Here is a 12,012-nt window from a genome sequence, read left to right on the forward strand (position 1 = left end):
TGATAACCCAGGGTCACCTGATACCACAGACAGTATCATATCTGTTTTTAAAGTAGTTGCTGAAGGAACACGTTCTTGGCTGTATACGAGTCTCTGTTTACTCTGTATGAAGAAAGAGTAAATCTGATGCCTTCACAGCTTCTGATGAAACATTTACAGAAGTACCAAATTCTTTCAACCAGGAAGAGAGTTTTTTGTTTTGTTTTTTAAATAAAGTTCTGAATACTTGATCTTCCTTCTGAAGTCAGTAACAGTTTTTTTGAAAAATCGGTCCCGGTTGACCTCAAGCATCCATGTAGAAATGTTGCTCAAGAGCAACATAATGTGTTTTTATAGATAATTGATGCTGTGTAACCACTCGGTCGGCAATATTTTTCTCCCATTACTTTTGAACCCAACTCGGAGAGATCTCAGAGAATGTTTTCAACAAGTTCTGTGAAAATAGCTAACTTGGCAAGGGACAGAGTGCTTGTCTGTATCGAGTGGAGGGAATAAGTTCAATATAGTCTCAGCACTTGAGATATCACAGAGTGCTTATCATGGAAACACGTTACAAATTCTCTAACTACAAGGTAAACTTTCTATATTTGTCATCCATAACAGTTACCACAGAATTAGCTCCTTAGCATTTCTCAGCTATTGCAGTCAGTGATACCTAGAATGAACACCAATTGAAATGTAGTTTGCAGTTAGGACACTTTTATAGCAACATTCTCCACTGTAAATTCTCTGATGTTTAATAAAGTCATGCTTCTTTAAAAAGTTGTGACTTTAATTCTAAATATATGTACTGTAATATACTTTTTTTTAAATGCCCTTTATGATCAATAGTTGTTAATGAAATCTGGCTTTAGGTTAATTTCTCATGCAACTTTGAAAATATAAATGCTGTTTAATTCAGTTTAATTTAAATGCATTAATGCATATGTTATATATATAAAAATAAAGTATGATGCAGTTTAAGTTCAACAAGGAGAAATCCTATATCTGGGGAGGAACAACCCCATGCACCAGTATATGCTGGGAACCACCCAGCTGGAAAGCAGCTTTGCAGAAAAAGACCTGGGGGTCCTGGTGGACACCAAGTTGAACGTGAGCCAGCAGTGTGCCCTTGTGGCAAAGAAGGCCAATGGTATCCCAGGCTGCACTAGACAAAGTATTGCCAGGAGGTCAAGGAAGTGATCCTTCCCCTCTACTCAGCACTGGTGAGGCCACACCTGGAGTACTGTGTGTAGTTCTGGGCTCCCCAGTACAAGAGAGACGTGGACATACTGGAGAGAGTGTGACGAAGGGCTGCAAAGATATTTAAGAGTCTGGAGCACCTGATGTATGAGGGAAGGCTGAGAGATCTGGAACTGTTCAACCCGGAGAAGAGAAGGCACAGGGGGATCTTGTCAGTGTATATGAAAACCTGAAGGGAGGGTGCAAAGAAGACAGAGCCAGGCTCTTTTCAGTGGTGCCCAGTGACAGGACCAGAGCCAATGGGCACAGACTGAAACACAGGAGGTTCCCTCTGAACATCAGGAAACTGCCGTGTTTTGGTGTGGTTTTTTTTTTTTTTTTATTGTGTGGGTGACCAAACACTGGCGCAGGTTGACCAGGGAGGTTGTGGAGTCTCCATCCTTGGAGATACTCAAAAAGCCGTCTGGACATGGTCCTGGGCAACTGGCTCTAGGTGGCTCTGCTTGGGCAGGGAGGTTGGACCAGATGACTTCCACAGGTCCCTTCCAACTTCAACCATTCTGTGATACTGCAAGAGATTTAATACATGTAGGACTATGATTTCTGTGGATTTTTTTTTCCTGGTTTTGTAGGAAATAGTGCTGTGGCTGTGCTTGGTGCTCACCAAGGTGTCATAAAGCAACAAGTACTGTAAACTCGCTCAGTATTCCTTGACAGGATCCCTTTTAGTTACTAGTAGCTAAAATGGTTAAAGGCTCCTCGGGATTGTTCCATCCAGCTGGGAAAAAGGGAAGACTGGTTTTGAGAAAGCTATGATCTCGGAAAGTGTGATGCCGTTTCCTTTGAAGTGCATGGTGTCTTCTAGAGATCAGAAGGGCAATAACTGCTTTCGTCATAATTTCCTAATAATATTTTTCTGTTGAAAGACTTGTTGTAAAAGAGTGAGTGACATATATCTGATGATATAAGCTTTTCAGAAATAAGACGCAAAAATCTAACTTCTACTTACATGTGTTTAGGAGCCAGGTGAAACAGCACTTCATTTAGCAGTCCGGACTGCTGACCAAACCTCTCTCCATCTGGTTGACTTCCTTGTACAAAACTGGTATGGATTGCTCATTTTTCATTAAATTGTGCATGAAAAATGTAGATGTTCAAAGCTATCCTTGCAGTGCTTTGGACAGTGTTTGTTTATCACTTATGATCGTTCTGCTAAGATACGTTTCAAAAGAGCATAATTTAATACCTTTGAGTTGACCTTTCTGCTCCTAATGAGCAGAGAGAGGGAAAGAAGTGTAGCTTAAAAACTTGGAAAGCAGTTATATAAAAATAGGATGAAAAGAAAAACTATGTAGAGCAAAAGAGAGCGTTGATTTAGAACGCGTGACAGTATGAAACAATGCAAACGAATATTTTGGGTAAAGGAGGGATGACAAGTCAACGTTCCAAATACAAGACACGTGCAAAGAAATTGTAAGAGTAGAAAACAAGGATCTTTCTCAGAAAACTATGAATAGAAGCTAGATTGACTTTGAAAAAGGTGTTCTAATAGTTAATAAACTGTATTAAAGCTATTGAGAGCATAATATTCTTAACTAGTAATTTTCAACATCTGGTTTATTGGCTGAGCTATTTGTTGTCAAGAGATGTGTTCATAGAAGTGAAAAACCTTAATGAAAACATTTTCTTAAAAAAAAAAAATCAAATTGTGTAATGGTACAACATTTTTTATATATTTCACAATGTAGGTAATGATTAAATGAGATCAGTTGCAGTCCACTTCTATAGTATGCTATTAAGTGAAAGAAGCAGTAGTCGCTTGCCGTGTCAGATGGTGGTTTTTGCAGAATGATGAGAGAGGAAGGTTGGGGAAACACAGAAGACTCCTCACAACTTGCTTGAGCTGGCTGGGGGAAGGCTTGAGGATTTTTTTTTTTTAATTTTTGTTTTTCCCTCAGCACAGCAAGTCATACCTGGTATTGTGATGCAGTCAGCAAATACTTATTTCTCTTCCTTCCCCTCGCTTAGTAGTTTATGTAGTGTTGTATACACAGAGTGTTAGAGAGGAAGTTTGGTCTTCTGGTAACAACACAGACTTGGAATCCATGTTCCTGACACCATCTCTTGGGCTATGTGGACTAGCTGCGTAACCTGCACTTAAACTTTATTCTGCCACTACTCCCTCATGTTAAATGGAGTGCTGACTATTGTAGGAGTGTTAATAAAGTAAAAAAAAAAAAAAAAAAAAGCTCCTAATATTTGCAAGCTCTTTGAGATCATAGCTTGAAAAATGTTTTAGAAGTCCAAATTATTATTTTGAGCATTATTAAAGGATTTGTTTTTTTGGATGATTATTCAAAATGATTTTGTTTAGTTATGAAGTTTCATCGTTTCTTCAGACAACTATCATCTTTTAACTGTTTCTGTTGGCTGTCTGTGTTTTTGTCTCAATCTCAAACTTAAGAGCATTTTTACAACCGTATGGGCTCTGCACTTATTGTTTAATATGGGTAACATTGAGTGGAAGAAAAGCTGTTGTCTTCTGAGCTTTTCTTTTCATTTTTATAAATGTGCTAAATTGATCCCAATATGTCAGTAACTTTTTTGAGAAACCTTGTTTTAGAAATGGCGAACTGAAGGAAGTACAGTTTTAAAAAGCCCTGTGAACCCCTTTGCACAGCTTGTCTTTCCCTAACTCAGTGTGTATCCTTATACTCCTTCTTATGACTCTCTTGTGCATCCTCACAGCCACCCTCTTCATAGTTCCTTGAATGCATGGGACTTATCAACCTATTCTAACTGTATCAAAATGATTTTTCAGATTTTTTTCATTGGGCTAATTTAGCATGTTTGAAAAAGAAATTTTAGTAAAGTGGCAGGTGGAAAACAACTGGCGTGACCTTACAAAGGATTAGGTTTGAATCTTTGAGTTCCACTTTTTTTTTTTGAATGAACATCTGCAGGTGCTCAGTCCTTTTCAACCACAGCTCAGGAATTTCCAGTATGCTTGGAACTATTCTTAATAGTCTTTGAAAGTAATGTTTAATTTAAAAGTATTTCTTTCTCCTTGTACTTCATATTTGTCCAGTAAAGTATTTATACATTTATTATTTATAGGGATGCTAGATCTGAAATCAATAGTACAGCATACTATACTTTTCTTGATTGTTTTTTCTTCTGTGTTTAGTGGAAACCTGGATAAGCAAACAGCATTGGGTAATACAGTTCTACACTACTGCAGTATGTATAATAAGCCTGAGTGTTTGAAATTGCTTTTGAGGGGGAAGCCAACTATTGATGTAGGTAAGTTCATTATTTAAAACTAGGAAATAAAGATTTCCTAAAATTTCTTTCCATTATTTTAACCACTTTTATTTAGGTCTCACTGTGTTAAGTGAACTTTTAAAAGGAGAAACAAAACTGTATTGGCAAGATGAAGACTTTACCACCAACAAGCCTAAAGGAAGCATTCAGTTAAGAAATGGAACTTAAGTTCTTAGAAGATAATAGTAACAAAAATTTTCTGATACGAAATAGTAATGGTAAACCCTAGTTTTTCTGCAGAGTTTTATTTCTGATGCATTGTAAATGTCCTGGAATTTAGGTTTGTTGTTTATATTGTAAAGTTCATCTAGTACTTGTATGTTAATGGTTTTAAATGGTTTTGATGTATGGTAACAGCTTTAAACTAAAAGAGGGTAGATGGAGACTAGATATAAGGAAGAAATTTTTTACGCTGAGGGTGGTGAAACACTGGCACAGGTTGCCCAGAGAGGTGGTGGATGCCCCATGCCTGGAAACATTCCAGGTCAGGTTGGAGGGGGCTCTGAGCAACCTGGTCTAGTTGAAGATGTCCCTGCCCATGACAGGGGGGTTGGACTAGATGACCTTTAAAGGGCCCTGCCAACCCAAACCATTCTATGATTCTATGTTATAATGCTTCAAATGACTGCTCACATTAGTTCCACTCTAGATGTATGTGGGCTTTGTGTACACAACAGTTAATTATTCTTTTAATATTAATGTCAGTTGGCAACTGTAGCTTCACCCAGCCAGCCCTAGCCACCACTGTAGCTGATTAGGGAAGGGATTAGCTTTCTCAGCTGCCTTTCTTGTTGTGTTTGCCATCTACATGTGTGAGATAGATATGTAGGTACTTGCTGTACTTATATCAGTCCATTTTTCATCATGGCTTAGCAAAAGTTTAATTAAAAATAGAATCTTTGTAAACTGTTTGCTCACACTTAGGATAATCTCTCATTTACTAGATGCTCTCCTTTCTCTGCCATATTTTAAGAGTTAGGAAGGTATTCCATGAATCCAGCTTGTCAGGCTCAGGAGCTAAGTGTCATCAGCATGTCTATAAAATATTTGCATTCTGTCAGTTCTTGTTATAGGAGGGAAGCTTTCTGAAAAATTTGGTGCAAACTGAAGAGTATGAACTTTTATTTCTCCCTCTTCCCTCATTGCCATCATTTTCCTCCACTGCTCAGTAAAAAAACTGTTGCATAAATTTACGTTCACAGATCAGTGGCGGAAGTCATTGGTTTCCTTGGCTTTTTCATACATCCTTAGAATATGTTCTAATATTACCATAAGTCAAAGAATTTGATGTGACCTTTTTTTTGGCAGATGTGTCCCTAATTAAGAAAATGGGAAAGCTATCTGAACAAGCTTAAGCATGTTTATTGGTCCTTCCATTGAACTCTCTCCTAGGTAGATGCCTGAAGAGTGTTCTTACCTTTTTGAGTCTTTTTTTTCCCCTTTAATGCTCTCACATAGGAACTGTGTATCTTCTTTTAGGCCTTGAAATATCAGGTTTATACTTACAGGTTGGAAGTTTGGAATTTATGTAGTCTCTTAAGCTATCTGTGTGTTAACTTCAGTTAAGAAATGCTATATTTTCATTCCTTTTCGTATTAAAACTCCTGAACCATCTTGGATCTTTCCATAAGGAGCCCTCCCTCTAGGGTTCTTAATTCTTTCAAATTCATAGGCCTTCCTAGATGACTGCTTTGTATTTTGTAAATTCATGACTGACAGTCTATATGTAATATTGCACATAGTCAAATTTACGTATGAGACCTCAGTTTAACTGTTTTCAGTTCCCAATCACAGAAATCCTTTACAATCTAGATACGATGTAGAGCATACTCTGTTCCAGCTCCATGGCATTTACAGCTATACTGTAAGAATAAATTCTACCTAAGGTTTGTGCACGTAAAGTTGGGGTGCGGGAGTTGTTTTTGTTTCTTGAGACTTGCTACTGAGTATCTAGGAAGGATCCCATTAGATGTTGTGCCAGAGGAGCTTCTAGAGTGCTCAGATATCACCTTCTTTCTGATCAGGCATTATTTTAAAATGTAAAATATTTTATAGCCTTTATAAAGATGAAATAGCTAGAAAGTTTTAAAATTATTCTTGTTCAGATGTCATCTTAGAATAGGACTTCTGTCTTCAAATTTGGGCTTCAAACCACTATGTATTAATCAAAGTAAAAGATGCCTGGATCAACATTTGCCTTTTTTTTAATCATAGAATAATTTTCTTTTTTAAGCTATCTTACCCTGTCTGCTTGCTCTTCCTGCTTATTCATGTAAGAATTTTACTGGCAAAGGAGTTGAGTGGAGATTGAAATGACTAAATTTCTTTATATTCTCTGCTAGGATGGTTAGGAGGGATTTGGGAACTGTCCCAGCAGATGCTGCTGTTCAGAAAGAACCTGATGATACATGAAATGCATGAGCACTTAGAGTGGAATCTTAAAGAGCTGCAGCTGCTATAGAGTAAATAGACGTTTTTGATCACTTTTAGAACTTACTCTGCTAAAAATAGTGAAACTTAATGAATTGATTCTTTAGACATCTCAAAGAATTGTTCTCTTTTTTTTTTATTGTTAATTTTGTAGTAAACCAAGCTGGAGAGACAGCTCTGGACACAGCAAAAAGAGTGAAAGCTGTCCAATGTGAGGAACTGGTAAGAACTGGGGGTGAAAAGGCTGGAGAGGGGAGGAGGTTTACTTCTTTAAAGACGTGATCTACTTAGAATATCGTTACCACTGTATCTCAAACTTGGTACTGCTGCCAGCTGGCTGGCTGTATGCTGATCTGAAGGCCCTACCATAGATGAGTATTTTCTAACTTCAAAACACAACAGTCATTTTCTTTGTAACAGTTTAAGTAAAAGATCTATCTTCTACTGGAAGTACTTAGTTATTTTAACCAGTGTATTTGAAGACCTTAAATACTGGAGGGTCAGGTATTTGAATACTAATTAATGCATCATTCTAGCACATTTGGGCTTCATCACCTCAAAAGTTCTTCTTAGAGACATTTCTATCAGGAATACAAAACAACCCCTGAAATATTAAATCTGTCAAGACCTTTTAGGTCTGCATCTTTAACTTTTCCTGCTTTGGCTTTTTCCAGTTTATTTAACGGGACAGACAGTTCAGAGATGGTGAAAGTCTTCTTACAAAAAGAATTGAAACAACTTGAAATTAAACCTCCTCAAAGGAGAAAGAAGCAAAAGTGTAATGTCTGGAAGTTAGGGTATGTCGTGGTTTAACCTCAGTCGGCAACTGAGCACCACGCAGCTGCTTGCTCACTCCCCCCGCCCCGCCCCGGTGGGATGGGGGAGAGAATTGGAAGAGCACAAGTGAGAAAAACTCGTGGGTTGAGATAAAAACAGTTTAATAATTGAAATAGAATAAAAATAATAATAATACACAAAGCAAGTGATGCACAATGCAGTTGCTCACCACCCGCCGACTGATGCCCAGCCAGTCCCCGAGCAGCGGCCCCCCCGGCCAGCTTTCCCCAGTTTATGTACTGAGCATGATGTCACATGGTATGGAATGTCCCTTTGGCCAGTTTGGGTCAGCTGTCCTGGCTGTGCCCCCTCCCAGCTTCTTGTGCACCTCCAGCCTTCTCAGTCGGTAGAGCATGGGAAGCTGAAAAGTCCTTGACTAGTGTAAGCACTACTCAGCAACAACTAAAACATGGGTGTGTTATCAACATTATTCTCATCCTAAATCCAAACCACAGCACTGTACCAGCTACTAGGAAGGAAATTAACTCTATCCCTGCCGAAACCAGGACAGCGTATCAGAAAATATAAAACACCAGCTTCTGTGGGACTTTGTCCCTCTACTGAACATGATCAGAGCAAAAACTTTCTGGAATTTTGAGAATGTATGAGTGATGTTAACAGACGCCACTCACGAAAATTATTGGAGTTCAAGAAATAAAGGTGTTAAAGGATTTTCCCAGGTACTCTTCTGAAGCAGTTAGCCAGGAATAAGGATTTTACATGAGACCAACAAGCTTGTTTGTTCTTAGCCCTCTAAGGTGCCTCTTACCAGCATGCATTTAGTAGGCAAGTGAATTTAAGTACTATCAAGGGATTAAAAAGTCTTAAGTAGTGTGGCAGTTTCACATTCAAGACAAAAGCCAGAAGAATTTACAAAGCAGTTGTCACTTGCTGCTTAATTCTATTTCTCAGAATTTTTTTTTGCCTCATTTTGATGATCCAAGGAGGATATCTACTTTTTCTCTGCAGCTGGTAATTTTAATACCTTTCCTTTGACAATTGAAAGTTCTTGTCATGTATTAATTATTGCATAATCAAGAGAGCTTGTCCTTCACAAATCAGAATAATTTTCTGTATTTCTGGGGATGCAAGTCAACATTTTGCTATGGTTGAAAAGGTGGTACTCTCATTGACTTCTCAGCTACTCCCATGTCTGCTGTGTAAGTACTGTTTCCAGTGTTTTGAGTATTCTGTCAGCTGAAGAACAGATTAGCTGTACAACACACAACTGATATGGATTGGGTTTTTTCTTTGCAGTATATATTTAGTAAAGTAACATCTGCCATTAATGTGGACCAACTGATTGTGCTGTAGAACAAACAAAAATAAGTGGATGTTATCAGTGAGCTTATCTAGCAGTTAATAATTTCAATTACTGTAATTGAAATTCCACTAATACCTCACTGATTATTTCAGTTAACCATAATAGAGCATTTACGCCTTTTCTCTTCTTTTCATTTCTGAAGAGGAAAATTATTTCTGCATTTTTCTCAAAACTGGCAATGAGATAAGGTTAAGAGTAAAAAAGAAATATGAGTGAGCATATTGTTTACCATGGGCAATAAAAAAGTACAAAATAAGTATCTAGATGCTTGCGATACGATAGATGTACAAAGCTAATTTCTGTTGCCTAGCTGGAGTCTGTGTAATTAAATTCAATTTCAACTCAAGTGGGTTCATTAATACTTAAAAAATAGATTGAAAATACTTTTTCTTCCAAATTTTATTTCAGGAAGATAGTTAAAGGCTCTCCTGAAACAACTAGTACCAAGTAGACTACATTTCAAAGGATGTGAAGGAATAAACAATGATGGGAAATCTAAGCATTGAGAAGGAAAATTTATCTCTTCGGAATAATCATGAACTGCAATTTTCTTTTTTTGCTGATCGTTGAAGTAGTAGATCTTTAAAGAATGTGAATACATTATTTGGGCTGGCAAAGTAGAGGAATTTTTTGCTTAAGACACATTGGCCTCATCCAGTGAGAGGGAAGGAAATATTTAAATAAAGGGTAGATACTTTTTATTTTGATTCCAACACAAGGATTGTGATTTTGGTGGGGTAATAGTTGTATGTACCAAAATTTATAAATAAGTTTTGCCTTTTCTTTTTGGACAGGAGGGCTCCAGATGCATTCTGCTTTTGTGCATATACCTTCTCTTGATGTAATCTCTTCAAATGCTTGTCAACCATGGCAACTTCTACCCATTTTGAGAAAATCTTCCCTTTTTGCCTTTTAGCTGTTTTTCTATACCTCAAATAAATGAAGGATGTTTGTGTGATTGCCCTGAAATTGTTTCTTTTTAATGTCTGGAAAAGTTTTAAACCTCTAAATACTTCAGTTTATTGCTTGCTGTTACAAAACTAACTTTGTTGACACCAAATGAACAGCAAGTATTTTAACAAGAATTGTTATTTCTTTCAGCTTTCTCAAGCCAAGGCAGGAAAGCTAAACCCACACGTCCATGTAGAGTATGAATGGAATCTTCGGCAGGAAGAAATTGATGAAAGTGATGATGACTTAGATGATAAGGTAGGCATGAATTACTGATATGGCTTTGACAAAAACTGTCAAAATTTCTGTTCTGTTGAAATGAATGGAAATTAGAGACCCGCTTTAACATTTTTTTTTTCTTACAGATTTTTTTGGGGAAAAAAGCTAGGTTTGAGGCCTGTATTAAAGACTGCCAGAGTGCTTTTTGAATACACTTTGTCAACCTAGTTATTATGGACTTGAGCTTCAGAAGTTTTGCTTTGACAAGACATACAATATAATATAAATCAGTAAATGTAGATTACTTTGTCATTTTATCCCCTTCTGAATTCTAGGTTGTTAATTATTAGCTGGAGGAAATCCAAAGATTACATACTTATTTTTTCCATAAATTAATTAAAGACCTAGTTGTTGAATAAATAACTCTATTTTTCAAAAACTGTGCTGTGCACTTTATTCTTGATTAAAAAAAGAAGTAACGAAAAGGCAAAACTTGAGGGCATAGGATAATTGCCATCCTAGAACATGTGAAAACTTAGCCTCAGTGTCCTACTTTAGCAAGTCAGTTAATTACTCTGTGCTCTGTTTCTGTTATAAATGTGAATACACCTCTCCTATTTTATACGGGTGCTGTAGGAAGAAATGTGGTCAACTTTTCATATTCAGTGACACTTGGGACTGAAAAATTCAGAAACCGAAATAATTTACATGTCCTCAAGGACAGTAGAGAACAAAATTATTATCTGTGCAAGAAGCCTCGGGAGGATGACTAATGCTGTATTGGAGATAATACCCTGCCTGAACCAGAGCTACAGTGAAACAGATCGTGCTCCATATGCAGTTATTAATATACAGCAGTCAAAAATTGCTGTGTAAAATTTCTTCAAAGAGCAATTATATATGTTTAAAAGAAGAGATGTACCACTGAATATATTGCTAGTTCAGTCAACAAATAAATCTGATGTGTCGGAAGTGGTTATTTTATTTTTAATATGCATCAATGGGGTAATATATTTGATCTTTGAGGATAACTGGTCTCAGTAAAGAGCTATCTGAACTGAAAATTACTCTTATATTCTAAAAACTTTACTAGGCTTTTATTAATATATTATTTAGTATATTATTGTTGTATGTCTTCTGCTTTAAGAATAAATCTAACTTTGTGTACATGATGATTTGTTGATGCTACAATTTTTATTTTTCAGTTAGAGGAGAGGATCATTCAGGTTGGATGGTTGAGAAAAGGAGGAATGTGGGCTTATTTGTCCAATAAAGAAAGAAATCATGCTCATGTTCACTAGAATATGTTCTGTTATTCTTTCCCAAAGATATTAACTATATTCAGTATTTAGACAGCTGTATAATATATTTGTTTTTCTATTCACAGCCTAGTCCTATAAAAAAAGAAAGATCTCCAAGACCCCAAAGTTTTTGTCACTCTTCGAGCATTTCTCCCCAAGACAAAATGACTCATCCTGCATTTAGCACTCCTCGAGACAAGCAAAGACTCTCCTATGGAGCTTTTACCAATCAGATCTTTGCTTCTACAAGCACAGATTCACCCACCTCTCCAACTGCAGATGCTCCTCCTCTTCCTCCTAGAAATGCTGGCAAAGGTAAGTCTGTCTTCAAACTACGCTTGCAAGTAGTAATTTTTCCACAGTTGTCCTTCCTTTAACCAGGTGTATTTCAGTGTTTCAAGATGTAGTGTGTTTTTCTTATTACATTGCAGTAATATGGTATAA

General features: G+C 37.0%; 1 protein-coding gene across 3 annotated transcripts in view; it reads left to right on the forward strand.

Moving 5' to 3' along the window:
• The window catches only part of ASAP1 (ArfGAP with SH3 domain, ankyrin repeat and PH domain 1), a 145,982-nt gene that overhangs the window by 108,723 nt on the left and 25,247 nt on the right, over positions 1 to 12,012 (forward strand). For all 3 annotated transcript variants that reach the window (XM_076329089.1, XM_076329090.1, XM_076329091.1), the window contains exons 19-23: positions 2,202 to 2,287; positions 4,370 to 4,485; positions 7,091 to 7,158; positions 10,199 to 10,306; positions 11,655 to 11,883. In XM_076329089.1, the coding sequence (XP_076185204.1) occupies positions 2,202 to 2,287; positions 4,370 to 4,485; positions 7,091 to 7,158; positions 10,199 to 10,306; positions 11,655 to 11,883 (607 nt within the window). The remainder of the gene's footprint in view (positions 1 to 2,201; positions 2,288 to 4,369; positions 4,486 to 7,090; positions 7,159 to 10,198; positions 10,307 to 11,654; positions 11,884 to 12,012) is intronic.

This window comes from Aptenodytes patagonicus, chromosome 2, assembly GCF_965638725.1.
Source record: "Aptenodytes patagonicus chromosome 2, bAptPat1.pri.cur, whole genome shotgun sequence".
NCBI classification, from domain to species: Eukaryota; Metazoa; Chordata; class Aves; order Sphenisciformes; family Spheniscidae; genus Aptenodytes; species Aptenodytes patagonicus.